Consider the following 19,672-nt stretch of genomic DNA (forward strand, 5'->3'; position numbering starts at 1 on the left):
ATGGCCAATATATGGATACTTACAGACTGAGCAGTTTTGATGGCCACAAACCGATGGTTTCCCTCTTTTCCACAAACATAACCAAAGGCTCGGTGGTCTGTGATATCCTTGGCGATGTAGGAAATCTCATGGACGGCATGGTGGTGCTGAAGAACCTGGGGACAAAAGCCAGAGTAAGGGGCCATTCAGACAGAACGCATTTTTCCATTCCAATGCGCTACTTTCCCATTGTTTTCTATGTAAACACGCGTTTGACGGACGTGCATGACCGTTACGCTCTTTTGAAGCGCCGCGTTTTTAAGACGCCGTGTCAAGTAAAAAAAATTCAACTTTTACATGCAGCGCTGCTCATCAATGTCAGTTCCAAAATCAGTGAACCAATCAGATGAATTTGGAGGCGGGGCAAGCGTTGCAGCTTCTGTTTACAGCAGCAAGTTGGCATGACAACTGTTTTATTTGACGGCAACATGGCGGAGGAGGCATTCTAGGCTGCGCTTTTTAAAAAAACATATCTGAGCGCTGCGTCTCGCGTTTTTAGACACAGAGACGAGTTATGTCTGAATGCCCCCTAAATTCAGAGCTTTACAATAATCATATAAAATCCCAAACTATTGGTGAACAAAAACTTGTGTAATTACCAAATATTCTTTGCAGATTGCATTCAACCAAAGACTAGTTTAAACATCCCTTGTTGAAGCATTATGAAACGTAATCTTTAATTGAGTGTTTCCCAAGCTCTTACTGTTGCATACCAAAGAAAATTGATATTAACAAGATGCTGAAGTTTTATTATTATGAATGGACAAAATACAACACTCATTGTGGTTGTTCTAGCCCCGGAAGGGCCACCTTCCTGTAAAAAGAGCCCATCATTAAAGACTGACAATACTGTGGGAGAGGGGCTCTTTACTCACTAGTCTTTTCACATGCCCGTGAGCTTGACTGGAACAGCGCAGAAGTGTTTTTTAGCAAAATTTAAGAAAGAATTGACAATTGTTGGTCTGAAATATGTTTATTGTGACTTTGCGAGTGATAAAGAGTTCAGTCTTCCTCCATTCAAGTAGATAGGACTTGGTCTTGGATGACAGAATTGGCTTATTTTATGCATACTCAGAAGTGCTTCACAGAACGTTCTTCAGTGAAATGTGCTCATAAAGTAGTCAAATTGGTAGGATTGGTCAGTAATTGCTTCAAGATGGGACTTTGGGACAGTGCACACTAAACTTCTATTTAAGTTAATAGAAATCAATCCATCAAAAATGGCTGAATGGACATTTACATGAAGGGAGGCTTTCACCTAGAGAGGCGATCGGAGGGCAGAAACAGGTCAAGAGCTCAGATGGAGTCGTCCTCCATGCTGATGTCTGAATCACCAGGGCTCATCGCTAGTGTCGGCCTCCTGCCGCTGAAGAGCAATCATCTGCTGAAATCTACTGCAAGTGGCAATCTTCCCCTCACCACCCACTTCATCTGGAGTCATTAAAACATCACTAACACAATACACACACCGCAAGCTCGAGGGGATGGAGAGACGCACCCCCACGGGCTTGGCAGTTAACTCGAGAGCGGATGACATCTTATGACATCCCATCTGACTGCGAGGTGCTATTTTCCCCGCTAAAATATGAAGTGTTGTCAGTTATGTGTTAAACAAACTTTGTGATGGAGGTTTTCTTTGTTGAAAAAGTTTTGAAATAACTTAGTAGCTTTTGTTAGCAAACTATCGTGCCGTGTGCCCACACAAATGTAATGAATGCACATTTAACGGTGATCAACGGAGCACGATGATTGTGGAATTTGGTACAGTACGGCAATATTCAATTATTCACTTCCTACAGCGTTGATGAGTGACAAACTGAAAGTAGCAGTGATGGTTAAGGTGAAGTGTGTAATTTTATGTTAAAATATTTTCTAATTATCCTGCTTGGATAATAAGACATTTGTTAATTTACCTCAGGTTTAAGCGCTGCAACACTTTCAGAACATCCTGACAAGGCTTATCCAATGGAGTGAGTTTGGGGTGGGATTATCTGTTTATGAGGGCCAATAGCAGATGAGGGAGTAATCTGGTAACCTGTTACAGAAGTTCTTGTTAACTCTGTTGGTAAATGCTATCTGCATATTAATGACATTACCTACGATCTTTTAAATAATGTGACAAATGTTCAGCTGTGCTCTGGCTTTCCCAAAAAGATTTTTCCCTAACAGGATGCGGTGAAGCATGCTAAAATGCAAAGAACTGTTTTTAGTCACACTATTTTAGCATGTAGCTTTTCAGCCCAGCAAGCTAAATATTCATACGTTCCATCCTAGACAGTCTCTTACTCCCAACTAGCATTGATATTCATTCTAAATTGGTTTGTTTAGATGGTTCATTCCAACGCAAAATCATTTCACGTCATTTTTCTGCAGAACTGGTTTCATAATTGGAAACATAAGTCAGTCTTCAGCTTTTTGTTTTCACACAGAATGAAATTCAATTTGCTATTATATTAACTTGAAAGAAAATGTGTGCTTTCCCAGCAAATGAATTGCTGTCTTTTTCAGAAATGCTGTTTGTAATACAAAATGAAACAGTCCCACCAATTGCAAGCTTTAATCTTTCGAGTGCTTTTCAGGGTTATTAGATGCAAAATCTTCTATATACTGTATATATAACTGCGTTCCCATTCCTTCTGGGCAGTTCAAAATTGGAAGCATAAAAAATCCTTGAAAGATGAATTACTTGTGTGCCTATTCAATGCCAGCCTCTCTTTAAACTAGTTCACAGAATGCAATGTTTGCCGTGAGCTTGCATAACAAGTCCTGTGTTATCGCGGCACATGAACGGCTTTTCATCATAATGACCTATAATCTACAGGTCACTTACATACACAAATGTTGGGTTTCATTGTTTTATGTGGACTTTCCATCGACATGGTTTTTATACTGTACTGTACAAACCTCTATTCTCTAACCATCACACAAAACTTTTAGCATTTTTACATTTTCAAATGAACACCGTTTAGTTTGATTTATAAGATGTTTTCTTCATGGGGACAAACCATTTGGTCCTCACACTGTAGGGTTTACTAAGACCACACATACATATACAAACTTTTGGCAAATGATGCATCCTTTTCTTTACTTTGGATCATCAGACCGACACTAAAGCCTCAGAGACTACCCTATTGCATTAATAATTACTCTGTTATCATGATGAGACAACAAGCATTACACTTCTAAGATTACTACAGAGGTCAGAATTAAAGCTATTAGCTATCTTATAAAACCTAGGGAACTGCCCTACATGGACAGCATTTTTTTTGGGGGGGGGATTTGGTACCACAAAGTTGTATCAAAACGTTTTTATGTGTTCTTATGAAATGATGCTTCCTTCTTGATATCTTACTTTGCCCAAAATCTAAGAAAGATTGCATGTATCCTTTGTCAAGAAGGGAATTCCAGTTGGTACGGCAATGAATAAAAAAATCATTTTAAAATACACTAAAATGTCTGGTGTGCCATTTTAACATTCAGCAAAAATGATGACTGCTTTCAAACAGGATTTCTGAACCTTCTTCTAATCAATAAAACAGATTGTCCCATCCCAAACTCATCCCGCAGGTTTAGAAATGTGGCTAAAGGCAAAGGCATAAAGATATCATGCTTACACTTTATAGGGAAATATAGGGAAAAACACTTTTTATTCACTGACAAGGTTTTGTTTAAAGAAGAAAGATTCTTTAGAAGGAACCTGTCTACGTGGGGGGTGGAAAACAAGGCTGCTCAGTAGGTTCTGAAACAAAGCCAACCTATGGCCCATATGATACAAAGGCATTTGGTGCAGGTTATTTACACATATTAAAGCATAAAAACTAAAACAAAAACAGAAAGGCTTTGCCATTTAATCACTCCCTGAGGGAACGCACATACAACTTAATGACAATGCACAAACAGAACTCATAATGAGGTTTTAGTGACTGGGGATGTGTCCAACACTGGTGATGGGTGTGTGTGTGTGCTTATCTGAGGATGCTGCTATGAGGAGAGGGCAAACGCGGAAAGGGAAGACTGGTGTTACGGAGATAATGAGGATCTAGAGTCCGGCTCTAAGCCCTTCAAAACCTCACATTCACAGTTAATTAACCATCCGCTTGACTCCCGCGCACACACACACATACACGTACACACATTAGCCATGGCTTTATTAGGTTCTTGTGTAGCTACGGGGCACTCGTTGGAGATAAAGTGCACATTTACCCCTTGTTTCAAATCATTTAGGAGGCGGGTATTTGTAAGCCTTGCAGATGGCTCACGCCAGCCGAAACACATGAAAGAAAAAAGACAAAGTATCCCAAAACAGGACAGATGAGGGACAGCAATCCCAGAATTCCTTGGTGCTGCCCATTGTTTGCCATAGAGCAGAGTGGGATTATGCAAGAACTATCAGGGTTTCACAAATGAGTTTGTCCAGCAGAACAATTCTTTTAATTCCCTCTCTTTCTCACTTGGACTTGTTCGACATGCTACAGAACGAATGATTTTATCTTCTCGGTCTCACAATCCAAATGGAGTCTGTTTCGGTTCAATAGTATCCTCTCCCTGAACGCACAAGATCATGAGTGTTTGAGCGTATGCGTGCAGGTGTTAAGAGGCGGATCTATCAATACACCGGCCTGCCCAGAGGGAGGGCAGCTGGTACAACTGGTACAACTCGTCGTGAAGAACGGACTCTGTTTCAGGATGATAAGCGTTTGTTAATGACATCAATTCGAAGTGACAGGCCACTTCAGATCCGCATCTGAGCACACAGCTGTGAGAACAAAACACAGAACGGTACAAAAATTCTGATTCTGAATTAAATGAGAATATAACGTGAATTGAGACGCTACTGTTAACAAAAATGTTGGGGAATGTTTATTTCAAGCCAACCTTTTTAAAGCAATGGAATGCATTACTGTGGAACTCCCAAAAGAGTTATGTTAAATTGCTACTTATCATGGGAACATTTGTATAACTTTTCAATGTCAAAAGGCTGAGGTTCTCTTTCTTTCTAAACAGAAGTACTATGACAGCATGAGAAGAAGATGGAGAAGACTCCAAGAAATATGAATGTGAAACTGACATGAGTGAGGGTCTGTAAAAGGAGAGGTCCCTCCCAAAGAGCCAATGACTTTGAGTTTGCTTTCTATAGTAAGCACAAGCATATTAACATAATGGGCATGGAAAACAATTAAAAAATATTTTTAATCTATGAAATATGTTATCTTAAACACTTTTGAATTTCCCAATGCTGTGCCCTACATAGAAAATAGAACCCAGAGCTATTTCCAAGATGACTGGCAAATTAACTGAATAAACTACTCGATTTATGGAATTCACTGTGTGGGTAATTGATAAATATATATAAATATATATAAATTATAGAAAAGTAATGCACATTACTTTGAAAAGGTATGAAATGTAATGCATGACTTTTCATATTATCTAATGCAAACTACTTGTAACGCATAACCCCCTATAGACTGTAACAAGGGGTACAGTGAAGAAACTTTACATTCATATTCTGTACTGTAAACCACCAAGTTTGTACTAAGCAAGAAACGATTCTGCTTTAAGGTGTGTGAGTGACATAAAGGGAACAAACTAGAAATAAAGAGAGACGGAAAGAGATAGAAGGTGAGAAGAAAGCTCAATGCAGTACACAAAGTGACAGTGGATCATATAGGAATGATCCTATATGATTTCATTTTCCAAACAGTCTCACATCTGCTGTTTTGAAGCCTGTCCAAAAAGTCACACCACAGAAAAGTGCCTCGCCATCCATTTATCATGAGAGCGTGAGGGAGAGGAGGAGGGATAACATGTTGTTCGGCCTCCTTTACTTGTTTAGAGGTGAAAACAGGATCAGACAGGAAAAAAGATTAATAGAATGCAAAGTTTGGCTAGTGGCGATATATGTTTGAGGTCAGAAATGATGAGAGAAAGAATTTAAGAAGTGTATGATGATGGTCCAGCCATTCATCTTCATCTGCGTCAATAAAGTTCTGTTTAGACTTGCTGATCTAGAGGCATTTTATTTATGAATTTTCAAACCATGCACAACACATGCTATCCATTTAATTTCTGTTATTTTTTTAAATGAATTGATAATCAAAAACACAATAACCCTAAACCTTCCAGAAGAGCACAGGAAAGGCAAACAATGGGAGCCATTGGTGTTTGGTTATCAACTTTCTTCAAAATATATTTTTTGTGTTCTGCAGAATAAAAAGTATCAAACAGGTTTGGAATGACATGAGGGTGAGTAAATGATAAAATGCCTTTATCTATGTGCCTTTAAAGAGTGAATTCAACGCAGTCAGTTCAACAGAGAACAGAGCAGAGCCTTAAGCTGCAGTAAAATCCCAAGGCGTACAGATCTGTGCCGTCGAAAAAGCGATGAACATCCTTTACAGTGTTAATACACGAACCTGTACCATCAGAGAGAGTGGGACATGGCAATGGATTTCCGCGCGTGTGTGCGCTTTGCAGTAAATCACAGAGAGCTCAATTTCAGATGTGCCACCGTGCGGTGAATTGATGTCTGAGGTGCTGGGAAGCATCCAACCTTAACAACACGTTTTTCTATCATGCTATGGGATATCTGTATGATTGTTTCTGTACTAAGCTGAGCTGTAGAGTTTTATATAACCCTCACACAACATTTTTGCATTTTTACATAAACGTTATTTATTATGTTTTTATGGCTGTTTTCCTGTATGTGCATTCCCTGTTGGCTTCCCCCCACAGTGATTGTGATTTTAGGTTTTACTGTCGATATGGGGACATTTGGTCTACATAATGTCGGCAAAACCTTTGTCTCACATAGCCGTAACTTAAGACTGCGGCAAATGTCTGGCGCTTTTTTGCAGCTTATAGATCCAAGGATGTCCACTAATACAGAAAAAGCCGCCTGACTGACATTTAAAGCCATGAATCACGGTTGTTTTATGTGTCACTTAGTTTTATGTGTCATTTTAGAGATATATTCCACCACAACAACAGACTGGTGAGAAAAAATTAATGAACAGTGTGGCGCTCTCTGCAAGTGACCTTATAGAAAACACACTGTAAAATAACAAAAAATATGCAGACTCTAGGCAAAGTGAATTAAAAACTCTTTACAGTATTAATAAATGTCATTTTGCTGAACAATTTTGTGTCTATGGATGTGTGTGTACATGTACGCGACTGTAGCTGCTCTGGCAGAAAATAACAGTGTCTACAGTAGATCCAGAGCTTTCAACCCTTTAACCTTCATATTTCTCGGCAGCCACTGTTATCTCATTAATGAGTTTAGCATGATTTATCACCTTTCGCCATATATCTCTCACTGTCCTTCTGCATTCAATATACTCCCATCTCATATACATTCTGCCTCCTTCTCAAACATGCTATCATGTTCTCTGTTTTAACAGCTTTTCAAACCCACAGTAGCCAATGGTGCCCCAGAATTGTCCGTTGCTAATATTCTTCCAAATATATTTCTTTGTGTTCAACCGAACAAAGAAATTTACACAGGTTTGGAACGATTAGAGGGTGAGGAAATCTTGACAGAATTTTCATTATTGGGTGAATCCCTTTAAGCACAAGCCATTTTAATCAGGTTGACCAAGATGATCTACAACAGTGGTTCTCAAACGTTTTTGTTGTATGGCCCCCTTTGTGTAGAGTGTATCGCTTTGCAGCTGCCCAAATAAAAACTTTTAATCTTAAACTTAGAATTTTAATTAAACCAAAAACGTATTCTGTTATACAATGCTGGAACATCAATACTTTTGGTTGGTGGTCTTATTTATCTGATGTTTGATTGCATAGAATTTATGATAAATGTCTGTGTTTCATATAATACCACAAAATCTGTGGCCCCCTGGATCCATCTTGGGGCCCCCCAGGAGGCCACGGCCCCCAGTTTGAGGTGTTTTCATACTGTGGCTCAGGACCCACTTGTGGGTCACACAGTGGCAATGCCCAGGACTCTTAGAGGGTCAGACACACTCTCCAAATTTAAATCTAGATTAAAGACACATCTTTTCAGCCAAGCATTCACTTAATGCATAATATGCTAAATAAACCACCGAGAGACTGCATTTATTAGATATTATTTACTAGAATGATCTTGCTTGGTCTATAAACACCATGCACTGTGCTGTGTTTAACCTTTTTTGTGTTTTTCTTATTTTCTCATGCAAAGCAGCTTTGGAACAATGCACATTGTGAAAAGCGCTATATAAATAAAATTGAATTGAATTGACTCTCTGGTAGAAGAGATACTGTATCTCAATGAAACATTCCTGGTTAAATAAAAATAAAAAAGGTGGGCTGCACAAAGTCACTCAGCTGTTTAGTCTAGGTTAAGTATATGACTTGCAATAACAATGGTTTTGATATTTTATTGTAAGATATTTATTTATATTTACTGTAACAATGACAAGGAAAAAAATACCATGTACTACGAGAAAAAAAATGTCTTTTCCCCCTCATACTTCCATTAACAAATTTTGGGGGGTCTTGGGACAGATTATACCTGTCTAAATTTGGGAATCCCTGTAGTTGACTGACCTCAGTCTCATCAGAAGAACATCCAGCCAACCAATGATTTAGACCTGCTCTGATCTACCAAAAACCACATGAGACAAGCTACTTTCAGAAACTGAATTTAACTGGATTTTTGACAAGAACAACCTTTTCTTATAGTTTAGTCTGCAGTGTTTAAATAGTCCCGTGAGCTAAAATCGTCTGATCATTTTATCACATCATGCCCGACAACATTCAAGTGGTGATTTAAATCACTTTGCCTCTATTCCTCAACTCACGCCCACATATATAAAAACCTGTCTCAAACAAAATATGAGATTGTGTGAAGTTATTCCTCAAGTTTCACAGTATGTCAGCGTGTAGGAGTCCTATCATTATATTAAACCCCACAAACACGCTCGGCACCGGAGTGTGTGTTCATATTTAATCATCTCAGTGTAGGAGCTAGACAAGGAGACACGATGTCATTATTCCCATCGTCCGACCAACCCTGACTTGCCACCTCCTCCCCCCCAACCTGCTGTTGCCACGGCGCCAGGTATCCACTAATTAGCAGCTGCCATAGCAATGATGCCTGTTCCAGGTCTTTGATTACAGAGAAACACCAGGAAGAGAGAGAGAGAATTCACACAACTATATAGCAATTGGACCTGAGAGAGGGGTAATTAGTAAGAGGAGAAGAGAATTTAATCAAAAATGCCACCGGTGCCAACTCATGTACGCACACACCCATGGCCACACAAACAAACCCCCACGCTTGATCAAAGGTGAACATGCTAGCGGGTGGGCAGCCAAAATGACTCCTCTGAGAGCAGGACTGGAAAGGAACTTTAGAAATGAGTGGCCCATGGGCGCCTCTGGGGAAAACGCAGCATATGGGCATAAGAGGAGAGAAAGACACTGGGTGCCTGGAGTGTACAAAAAAGACTAATAACTCTTGACAGCTCAAAAATGAACTAAGAGGCTTGAAATGCCATACCAAAAAAGAATTTCAGCTCATGCTATCAGTGCCAATCTGCTGTGCTGTACTATACTGAGCTTTGGGAGTGATTTTGGCCAAATCTGTCTTTAATGCGTCGATAAATGATTCTACTTTTTAGGACTGTTTTTGATGAAGAAACACTTGGAACACTAACACTGGGTTCAAACCAAACGCGAATTAAGCGTTTTGCGCAAGTAAATTACATACAAAGTCAATGCAAAGACGCGTATAGACGCAAACTCGCGACAGGCGGTGCGAATGACGCGAATCGGGCGGCACAATTGCCGCGAACGCGCATCAATCTCGTCTTCCGTGAAGGTTGAAAATATTTGTCAGATCACGTCACTCACGCGGAAATAACGAACTTTTCCAGCGAGTAATAAAGACCGTGGAACGCGATTGTTCACGTTTGGTGTGAACCCAGCATTACACTGTTAATTACATACAGTAAATTACATACAAAGTCAATACAAAGACGCGTATAGACGCAAACTCACGGCAAGCGGTGCGAATGATGCGAATCGGGCATTATGCTGGGTTCACACCAAACGCGAACAATCGCGTTCCACGCTCTTTATTACTCGCGGGAAAAGTTCGTTATTTTCACGTGATTGACGCGATCTGACAGATATTTTCAACCTTCACGGAAGATGAGATTGTCGGGAATTCGCGTCTATATACACATCTTTGCATTGAATTTGTATGTAGTTTACTTGCGCAACTTAATTCGCGTTTGGTGTGAACCCAGTGTTAGAGTACACAAACTCTCTCACTCGCGTCCACATGCACTTCAGCTCACTCATTCTGTCTAATGATATTAGAGTAAGTGGAACAGATATAGTCATTTACATCAACAGCTGCTTTCTGCGTGCATTAAACTGCTTTATTGAATGGGTCACATCTCATTTCCATGCAAATCAGTGGGTAAGGAAATCAAGCATGACTCTGAATACAAGTTGTGACTTACAGATCTATATGTATATGTAGATGGAATATGGTAACCGTATTGGATCTAAGATGAATAAGATATGAGTGAGGCTGGAAAATCATTCTTGATAAATAAACTATATTTACTAAATCTGTTGTTGAGGGCTTTTGGGGGAGAAAGAGAACATCAAAGGTACCTGTAAAGGCACAATTGCATGGATCTTTAAAAGATAAAGCAAAAAAATCAGTCAAAGAAGATGAGAGAAATGTGTATTACAAACATAATTCATTCAATATAGGAAAAAATATTGGTGCAATTTAATTAGAAATACAATATTATGCCAAACATATTGGGGGGGATTGTTCACTCCAAAATGAAAATTATTTAATCATTTACTCACCCTCATGTTATTTCAACCCTTTCTTCAGCCTGACTTTCTTCAGCAAAACACAAAAGAAGATATTTTGAGGAACGTTGGTAACTAACATTGGCCCCCATTGACTTCCACTGTATGAACCACATTTCTTAAATCAGAATCAGAATCAGAATCAGAAGAGCTTTATTGCCAAGTGTGCTTGCACACACAAGGAATTTTCTTTGGTGTAATAAATAAAATATCTTCTTTTGTGTTCTACAGAAATATCAAAATACACAGGTTGTGAAGAACAGTGAATAAATTATGACATCATTTTTAATTTTGGGTGAACTATCCCTTTAATTCAATTTTGTTTATATAGCGCTTTTCACAATGTGCATTGTTCCAAAGCCGCTTTACATTAGCAAATAAGAAAAACACAGAAAGGTAAAACACAGCACAATGCATGGTGTTTATAGACCAAGCAAGATCATTATAATAAATAATATCTAATAAATAAATGAATAAATAAATAAATAAATAAATGCAGTCTCCTGGTGAGCAAGCCAACACTGCACTGCTCTGCTGTGCCGAGGAACCCAAACTCCAATGATGAATAATGGAGAAAAAAAAACCTCAGGAGAAACCAGGCTCAGCCGGGAGGGCCAGATCTCCTCTGACGTGTCATAGCTGCACTCAGTGACCCCGACCAAAGCCACCGAGCAACGTCCACGAAGAACAGGGAGAGCCCACGAGCCGCGACCCAGGAAGCCCCACCCGCCGAAACCGTGCAGGTCCAACCCGGTCCCTTTCCGCGATCAACAACAGACAACGTTGTCCGACATCGACCACAAAACAAGACCAACCAGACCAGACCCACACAGTCCCAACAAATGAAACGCCCCGAACCACAACCAACAAGCCCCCCCACTCCCTACAACACCCACCCAGCTACCTCCAATCAAAGTCACTGAATGCAGCAATAACTTCAAACTGCTGTCATGTGATGTAAGTTTAGCATTAAATACCAAGTATTGTAAATATAGCATTTATGTGACAAGTAGTCCATCTTTGCTCTAGGTTGGGGATGGAATTGTCTGAGCTGGGCCGGCCAGATGGTCGCCTTTTTTTTAATGCCTTTAATGCCTGTTTGGGTATGTGTATGGCTGTCAATCCATTAACTTTACCACTTTTCATTCTCATACAACTGCAGAGTGATTAAACACACAACATTTATGGTTGAGGCTCAAAAAGTGTCTCTAAGGTCCCATGGAGCAATATGGCAGCACTGAGGTTGTGTACCTCCTACGTGCGCTACCATACATAAGCTAGCCAAGCAACTGCCATTGAGATGTATGGGAATGCTAACTGATAGCTTTCTCCAGGTATTATAGACCTCTATGGTTTGAACACGCATGTAATATTAACTGAGAAGGTTTAAGCTGGAGGTGGCAGCAGGCTGGGGTTCTCCCTCTTAGTGGAAGTTAATAATGCAAGTGCCTGATCTTGGCAGCCCTTCAAACAGCAGGACAACAATGCTATTAGCCGAGTCACAGAGCGGCACGCGGCTGTCCACTGAGTCACCATAATGAAATCAGGAAGCAGCTCCTCTTCATCAGATGAAGGCCTGCAGGGGAGTTCCAATGCCAGGAAGGAAATAAGTGGGGGAGGAATTGAAGGGTGGACAGGCAGGAACAACTACACAAACCGGAAGGAGACAGACAGTAAGGAGAGCTGTTGAATCTTAAAAGGGCAGTACAGTGCTCTCTCTATCTCTCTCTCTCTCACACACACACGCACACACGCACACGCACGCACGCACGCACACACACACACACACACTCAACCTGTCTGTTCTCTGTTCACGCAGAAGCATTTTTGTGGTACAGCCTCTGTGTATGTTATGGTCCTTATGGTTTAACAAATGGGATCTGTTAAAAAATGACACACAAAGATATTTGCAAGAACGTTTGTAACCAAATGGTTCTGGGTCACTATTGACTACCATACTAGGAAAAGAAACTACAATGGTAGTCAATGGTGACGCAGAACTGCAAAATGTCTTTCTTTGTGTTCAGCATAACAATAACATTTATACAGGTTTGAAACAACTTGAGGGCGAGTAAATGATGACATCAGGTAGACACAAACATCCAATCAAATATCACAGTTTCCATAGTTTCAATCCAAAAGCAACAGCACGATCTGATTCTGATAGTCATGCATTTGTAGCATAGTGGTTAAACGCTACCACGCTCAGAAAAGACAGCAAAGGTCATGATGTTAATAGATCAGATACATCAATGACAGATTAAACCCTTGTCATGTGAGGTCACCTCCTGGCTCCATGACACAAGAGCACGCTGTGCTCACACAGCAACCCCTCATTTATCACTGGCCCTCATCAGTACAGCATTGCACTCTGAACATCAATTCATTTGTGCTGCCTAATTCACACTAGCTGCTCGCTATAAAACAATATTTGCATATATTCCTCAGCAATGAAATATGTTCTTTAAAGGTACAGTGCGGGATGTTTTGTATGATCTATTAACAGAAATGCAATATAACATACAAAACTGTGTCTTTAGATGTGTATAAAAACCTTACGTAATGAAAAGTTATGTTTTTATTACCTTAGAATAAACCAGTTGTATCTACATAGGGAGAGGGCCTATCTACATGGAATTTGTTATGTTGTGCAGCCATGTTTTGTACAGTAAGCTCTAACGGACAAACCACTCTACAGAGCGCATTTCCTATATGTTGGTCTTCTACGTGTGTTTTTTTAGACGCAGCTTTCATCATCACTGAGTTGAAGACACACAAAGTAGTAAGTCGTAGTACAGAGAGAAGGAGGAGTAGTCGTCATCTAGCTGAAGCAATTGATCGTTCTGTCTTAGAAGTTTTGATAAAATGGAGGACCATGCGTATTGTGCACAAGAGCCGACAGAGCGTGAATCTCCGTCGTCAAAGAAGCACAAACGTGATGCTGCCAGACGAATTAGAGACAAACGGCGGCAGAAATCCAGGATAAACATCGGTGTATCTATTACCAGATGGAAGGCACTGTTGAAAGACAAATGTTTTCAAGGCGACGCCGAAGTTGCCTGTTTTCTGCTAGACCGGTAAGATAATTCAACATTTTCTATGTTTCCACATTTTCAATGTTTACCAAACACCTGTTTTGTTGAAACGGTAACGTTAGCATTTTATACAAATGGCCATAACCTCCGAATAATAATGTTTTTCCGTCCCTGCGGTATGTACTCCGGTTGTTCCTGACTTTACAAAGGGGGAGACAAACGTCTACTAACTTACACCTAACTGCCTATGTGACTGTCAGATCAAACGCTTTGAACAGCGTTGCTATTTACGATTAGCTAACTTTAGTTACTTCACTACTCTCAGCGTGTACTAGATAGCACGCAAGAAATATATCTAATTATAGAATTGTAACAGTAACTTTCGCAATAGAATACATGTTAAATGATTAATTACGTTAATATATTGCCTTACCTGCTTGTATCACTACTATCCGCTGTCTCAGTAGACGACATCTGCGGCCACCGTCGTAATTCGAAAGGGAGGGGTGGGCAAATGACTCAGAGATTTGTTGCAAAACTATAATACAAAGCTAGTGGCCGCTGATTTTCAAGAACTGCGCCTTTAAGTTACATACAGCGGAGGATTTCAGCCTGTCACGTTCACCTGACATGCGGGAGATGCCCAGTTAAATTAGCGGATACAGGCTACGCATTTAAATTGTGCTCAATCGAGTGCAAAACATGGGGGAAAATCATCTTGGCAACCCGAAGAAAGCCACGGTCAGAGTTTCTGTAGTCTAGTGGTTATCACATTCGCCTCACACGCGAAAGGTCCTCGGTTCGAAACCGAGCAGAAACAGTGTTCAGGTTTTGACGTAAAGAAGATCAAATGCCTTTCGTGTGCAAGGTAGCTTTACTGCGTGTCGGCTTAATCGAAAGCATGGTGGAATTGTCCATTTCAGCCTCTCTTAGCTCACAGGCCTCTTTATTTTAGCGATTGTCGCGTTCTCCTCGCGTGACAGGACCCTAGTCGGAAACTGAGCGGAAACAGATGCTTCTCTGTGTGCCAGTAGGAAAAAATGTACAGAAATTGGAAAAAAATGAAACAAAAGTTTGTCGTTTTTGTGGCGTTTCTGTAGTGTAGTGGTTATCACGTTCGCCTAACACGCGAAAGGTCCTCGGCTCGAGACCGAGCAGAAACAATGCATGGCTTTTGACGCAGTGCCACTTGAATGTCGTTCATATGAAACATTGCTTCTTGCACTTTTGGGGTCACCCGTAATGGTCCTGATCAGTTATTTTAGCTGACCTGGTTTCTGTGTTGTAGTGCTTATCACGTTTACGTCACACGTGAAAGGCCCCGGTACGTAACTGGGCAAAATCAGACCGAATCCCAACAAGAACCTTTTGTTGCTTTTGTCCAAAATCAAGCCAAAAGTCATTCCTGACACATGCATAAAAATGTTGCGCGGTCTTCTTTTAAACCAGCGCGAGCTAAACGACGTCCGCAGACACTGTCCTCGTTTCTGTAGTGTAGGGGTTATCACGTTCGCTTTACACGCGAAAGGTCCTCGGTTCGAAACCGAGCAGAAACATCTCCTGCTTTAAGCCATAGAGTGGAATGAAAGCACAAATTAAACAAACCTTTAAGCATTAAATGCCCCATTTCGTAGACAAGGTTTAAGACTAGTCCAGCACTAAGATGAATGTATTAAGCTGTCTTAACTGAAATAACTTGCCCTAAAACGTCTTGCAATATGTCACTGGCAATGTTTTGGCAAAAGATGCACACCAGCAAAGTTTTTTCTAAAGCATTTTTCTAAAAGCAACTTAAATATTCCCTTTAACTAAGGCCTAGTTATGGCTTAAGCTAAGCCTTGTCTGTGAAACCGGGCCAAAGTCTTTTTAAGTTAAGGTCCAGTGCGGGATGTTTTGTATGATCTATTAACAGAAATGCAATATAACATACAAAACTGTGTCTTTAGATGTGTATAAAAACCTTACGTAATGAAAAGTTATGTTTTTATTACCTTAGAATAAACCAGTTGTATCTACATAGGGCCTATCTACATGGAATTTGTTATGTTGCGCAGCCATGTTTTGTACAGTAAGCTCTAACGGACAAGCAGCTCTACAGAGCGCGTTTCGTATATGTTGGTCTTCGTGTGTGTTTTTAGACGCAGCTTGCGTCATCACTGAGTTGAAGACGCACAAAGTAGTAAGTCGTAGTACGGAGAGGTGGAGGAGTAGTCGTCGTCTAGCTGAAGCAATTGATTGTTCTGTCTTAGAAGTTTTGATAAAATGGAGGACCATGCGTATTGTGCACAAGAGCCGACAGAGCGTGAATCTCCGTCGTCAAAGAAGCACAAACGTGATGCTGCCAGACGAATTAGAGACAAACGGCGGCAGAAATCCAGGATAAACATCGGTGTATCTATTACCAGATGGAAGGCACTGTTGAAAGACAAATGTTTTCAAGGCGACGCCGAAGTTGCCTGTTTTCTGCTAGACCGGTAAGATAATTCAACATTTTCTATGTTTCCACATTTTCAATGTTTACCAAACACCTGTTTTGTTGAAACGGTAACGTTAGCATTTTATACAAATGGCCATAACCTCCGAATAATAATGTTTTTCCGTCCCTGCGGTATGTACTCCGGTTGTTCCTGACTTTACAAAGGGGGAGACAAACGTCTACTAACTTACACCTAACTGCCTATGTGACTGTCAGATCAAACGCTTTGAACAGCGTTGCTATTTACGATTAGCTAACTTTAGTTACTTCACTACTCTCAGCGTGTACTAGATAGCACGCAAGAAATATATCTAATTATAGAATTGTAACAGTAACTTTCGCAATAGAATACATGTTAAATGATTAATTACGTTAATATATTGCCTTACCTGCTTGTATCACTACTATCCGCTGTCTCAGTAGACGACATCTGCGGCCACCGTCGTAATTCGAAAGGGAGGGGTGGGCAAATGACTCAGAGATTTGTTGCAAAACTATAATACAAAGCTAGTGGCCGCTGATTTTCAAGAACTGCGCCTTTAAGTTACATACAGCGGAGGATTTCAGCCTGTCACGTTCACCTGACATGCGGGAGATGCCCAGTTAAATTAGCGGATACAGGCTACGCATTTAAATTGTGCTCAATCGAGTGCAAAACATGGGGGAAAATCATCTTGGCAACCCGAAGAATGCCACGGTCAGAGTTTCTGTAGTGTAGTGGTTATCACATTCGCCTCACACGCGAAAGGTCCTCGGTTCGAAACCGAGCAGAAACAGTGTTCAGGTTTTGACGTAAAGAAGATCAAATGCCTTTCGTGTGCAAGGTAGCTTTACTGCGTGTCGGCTTAATCGAAAGCATGGTGGAATTGTCCATTTCAGCCTCTCTTAGCTCACAGGCCTCTTTATTTTAGCGATTGTCGCGTTCTCCTCGCGTGACAGGACCCTAGTCGGAAACTGAGCGGAAACAGATGCTTCTCTGTGTGCCAGTAGGAAAAAATGTACAGAAATTGGAAAAAAATGAAACAAAAGTTTGTCGTTTTTGTGGCGTTTCTGTAGTGTAGTGGTTATCACGTTCGCCTAACACGCGAAAGGTCCTCGGCTCGAGACCGAGCAGAAACAATGCATGGCTTTTGACGCAGTGCCACTTGAATGTCGTTCATATGAAACATTGCTTCTTGCACTTTTGGGGTCACCCGTAATGGTCCTGATCAGTTATTTTAGCTGACCTGGTTTCTGTGTTGTAGTGCTTATCACGTTTACGTCACACGTGAAAGGCCCCGGTACGTAACTGGGCAAAATCAGACCGAATCCCAACAAGAACCTTTTGTTGCTTTTGTCCAAAATCAAGCCAAAAGTCATTCCTGACACATGCATAAAAATGTTGCGCGGTCTTCTTTTAAACCAGCGCGAGCTAAACGACGTCCGCAGACACTGTCCTCGTTTCTGTAGTGTAGGGGTTATCACGTTCGCTTTACACGCGAAAGGTCCTCGGTTCGAAACCGAGCAGAAACATCTCCTGCTTTAAGCCATAGAGTGGAATGAAAGCACAAATTAAACAAACCTTTAAGCATTAAATGCCCCATTTCGTAGACAAGGTTTAAGACTAGTCCAGCACTAAGATGAATGTATTAAGCTGTCTTAACTGAAATAACTTGCCCTAAAACGTCTTGCAATATGTCACTGGCAATGTTTTGGCAAAAGATGCACACCAGCAAAGTTTTTTCTAAAGCATTTTTCTAAAAGCAACTTAAATATTCCCTTTAACTAAGGCCTAGTTATGGCTTAAGCTAAGCCTTGTCTGTGAAACCGGGCCAAAGTCTTTTTAAGTTAAGGTCCAGTGCGGGATGTTTTGTATGATCTATTAACAGAAATGCAATATAACATACAAAACTGTGTCTTTAGATGTGTATAAAAACCTTACGTAATGAAAAGTTATGTTTTTATTACCTTAGAATAAACCAGTTGTATCTACATAGGGCCTATCTACATGGAATTTGTTATGTTGCGCAGCCATGTTTTGTACAGTAAGCTCTAACGGACAAGCAGCTCTACAGAGCGCGTTTCGTATATGTTGGTCTTCGTGTGTGTTTTTAGACGCAGCTTGCGTCATCACTGAGTTGAAGACGCACAAAGTAGTAAGTCGTAGTACGGAGAGGTGGAGGAGTAGTCGTCGTCTAGCTGAAGCAATTGATTGTTCTGTCTTAGAAGTTTTGATAAAATGGAGGACCATGCGTATTGTGCACAAGAGCCGACAGAGCGTGAATCTCCGTCGTCAAAGAAGCACAAACGTGATGCTGCCAGACGAATTAGAAACAAACGGCGGCAGAAATCCAGGATAAACATCGGTGTATCTATTACCAGATGGAAGGCACTGTTGAAAGACAAATGTTTTCAAGGCGACGCCGAAGTTGCCTGTTTTCTGCTAGACCGGTAAGATAATTCAACATTTTCTATGTTTCCACATTTTCAATGTTTACCAAACACCTGTTTTGTTGAAACGGTAACGTTAGCATTTTATACAAATGGCCATAACCTCCGAATAATAATGTTTTTCCGTCCCTGCGGTATGTACTCCGGTTGTTCCTGACTTTACAAAGGGGGAGACAAACGTCTACTAACTTACACCTAACTGCCTATGTGACTGTCAGATCAAACGCTTTGAACAGCGTTGCTATTTACGATTAGCTAACTTTAGTTACTTCACTACTCTCAGCGTGTACTAGATAGCACGCAAGAAATATATCTAATTATAGAATTGTAACAGTAACTTTCGCAATAGAATACATGTTAAATGATTAATTACGTTAATATATTGCCTTACCTGCTTGTATCACTGCTATCCGCTGTCTCAGTAGACAACATCTTTTTTTATTGTTGAGGCCACCGTCGTACTTCGAAAGGGAGATTCGTTGCGAAACTATAATATAACACTAGTGGCCGCTGATTTTCAAGAACTGCGCCTTTAAAGCATTAGAATCAATTCACTTGTAATCTAGACAGTCAACAATTAACAATGACTAATTACATTAAGAATTCTTCACGCTAGCATCTACACTCTTTCAATCAGTCAACGACACTGCAAATACATGTTTTAAAGGGGTCAAATGACACGGCTAAAACAAATATTTTCATTTGTTTTAGATGTAATGCAATGTGTATACATGATTTAACGTTAAAAAATGCTGTATTTTCCAATGTTGTATTTTCCCCTCTCTGAAACAATCAAATTTTTTACAAAGCTCATTGATCTGAAAAGTGAGGTGTGCTATGATTGGCCAGTTAA

At 40.5% G+C, this 19,672-nt stretch overlaps 1 protein-coding gene and 6 non-coding genes across 10 annotated transcripts in view; 6 read left to right on the forward strand and 1 right to left on the reverse strand.

The window, feature by feature from the left end:
* dab1a (DAB adaptor protein 1a) overlaps positions 1 to 19,672 on the reverse strand; it is a 177,877-nt gene that overhangs the window by 42,427 nt on the left and 115,778 nt on the right. For all 4 annotated transcript variants that reach the window (XM_057352395.1, XM_057352394.1, XM_057352391.1 and 1 more), the window contains exon 5: positions 24 to 155. In XM_057352395.1, the coding sequence (XP_057208378.1) occupies positions 24 to 155 (132 nt within the window). The remainder of the gene's footprint in view (positions 1 to 23; positions 156 to 19,672) is intronic.
* trnav-cac (transfer RNA valine (anticodon CAC)) lies at positions 14,661 to 14,733 on the forward strand. Its single transcript has one exon. It is a non-coding gene; the product is annotated as a tRNA-Val (tRNA).
* On the forward strand, positions 15,004 to 15,076 carry trnav-aac (transfer RNA valine (anticodon AAC)). Its single transcript has one exon. It is a non-coding gene; the product is annotated as a tRNA-Val (tRNA).
* Positions 15,397 to 15,469, forward strand: trnav-uac (transfer RNA valine (anticodon UAC)). The gene has a single exon. It is a non-coding gene; the product is annotated as a tRNA-Val (tRNA).
* trnav-cac (transfer RNA valine (anticodon CAC)) lies at positions 17,093 to 17,165 on the forward strand. The gene has a single exon. It is a non-coding gene; the product is annotated as a tRNA-Val (tRNA).
* trnav-aac (transfer RNA valine (anticodon AAC)) lies at positions 17,436 to 17,508 on the forward strand. Its single transcript has one exon. It is a non-coding gene; the product is annotated as a tRNA-Val (tRNA).
* Positions 17,829 to 17,901, forward strand: trnav-uac (transfer RNA valine (anticodon UAC)). Its single transcript has one exon. It is a non-coding gene; the product is annotated as a tRNA-Val (tRNA).

Source organism: Triplophysa rosa, linkage group LG15, assembly GCF_024868665.1.
Source record: "Triplophysa rosa linkage group LG15, Trosa_1v2, whole genome shotgun sequence".
NCBI classification, from domain to species: Eukaryota; Metazoa; Chordata; class Actinopteri; order Cypriniformes; family Nemacheilidae; genus Triplophysa; species Triplophysa rosa.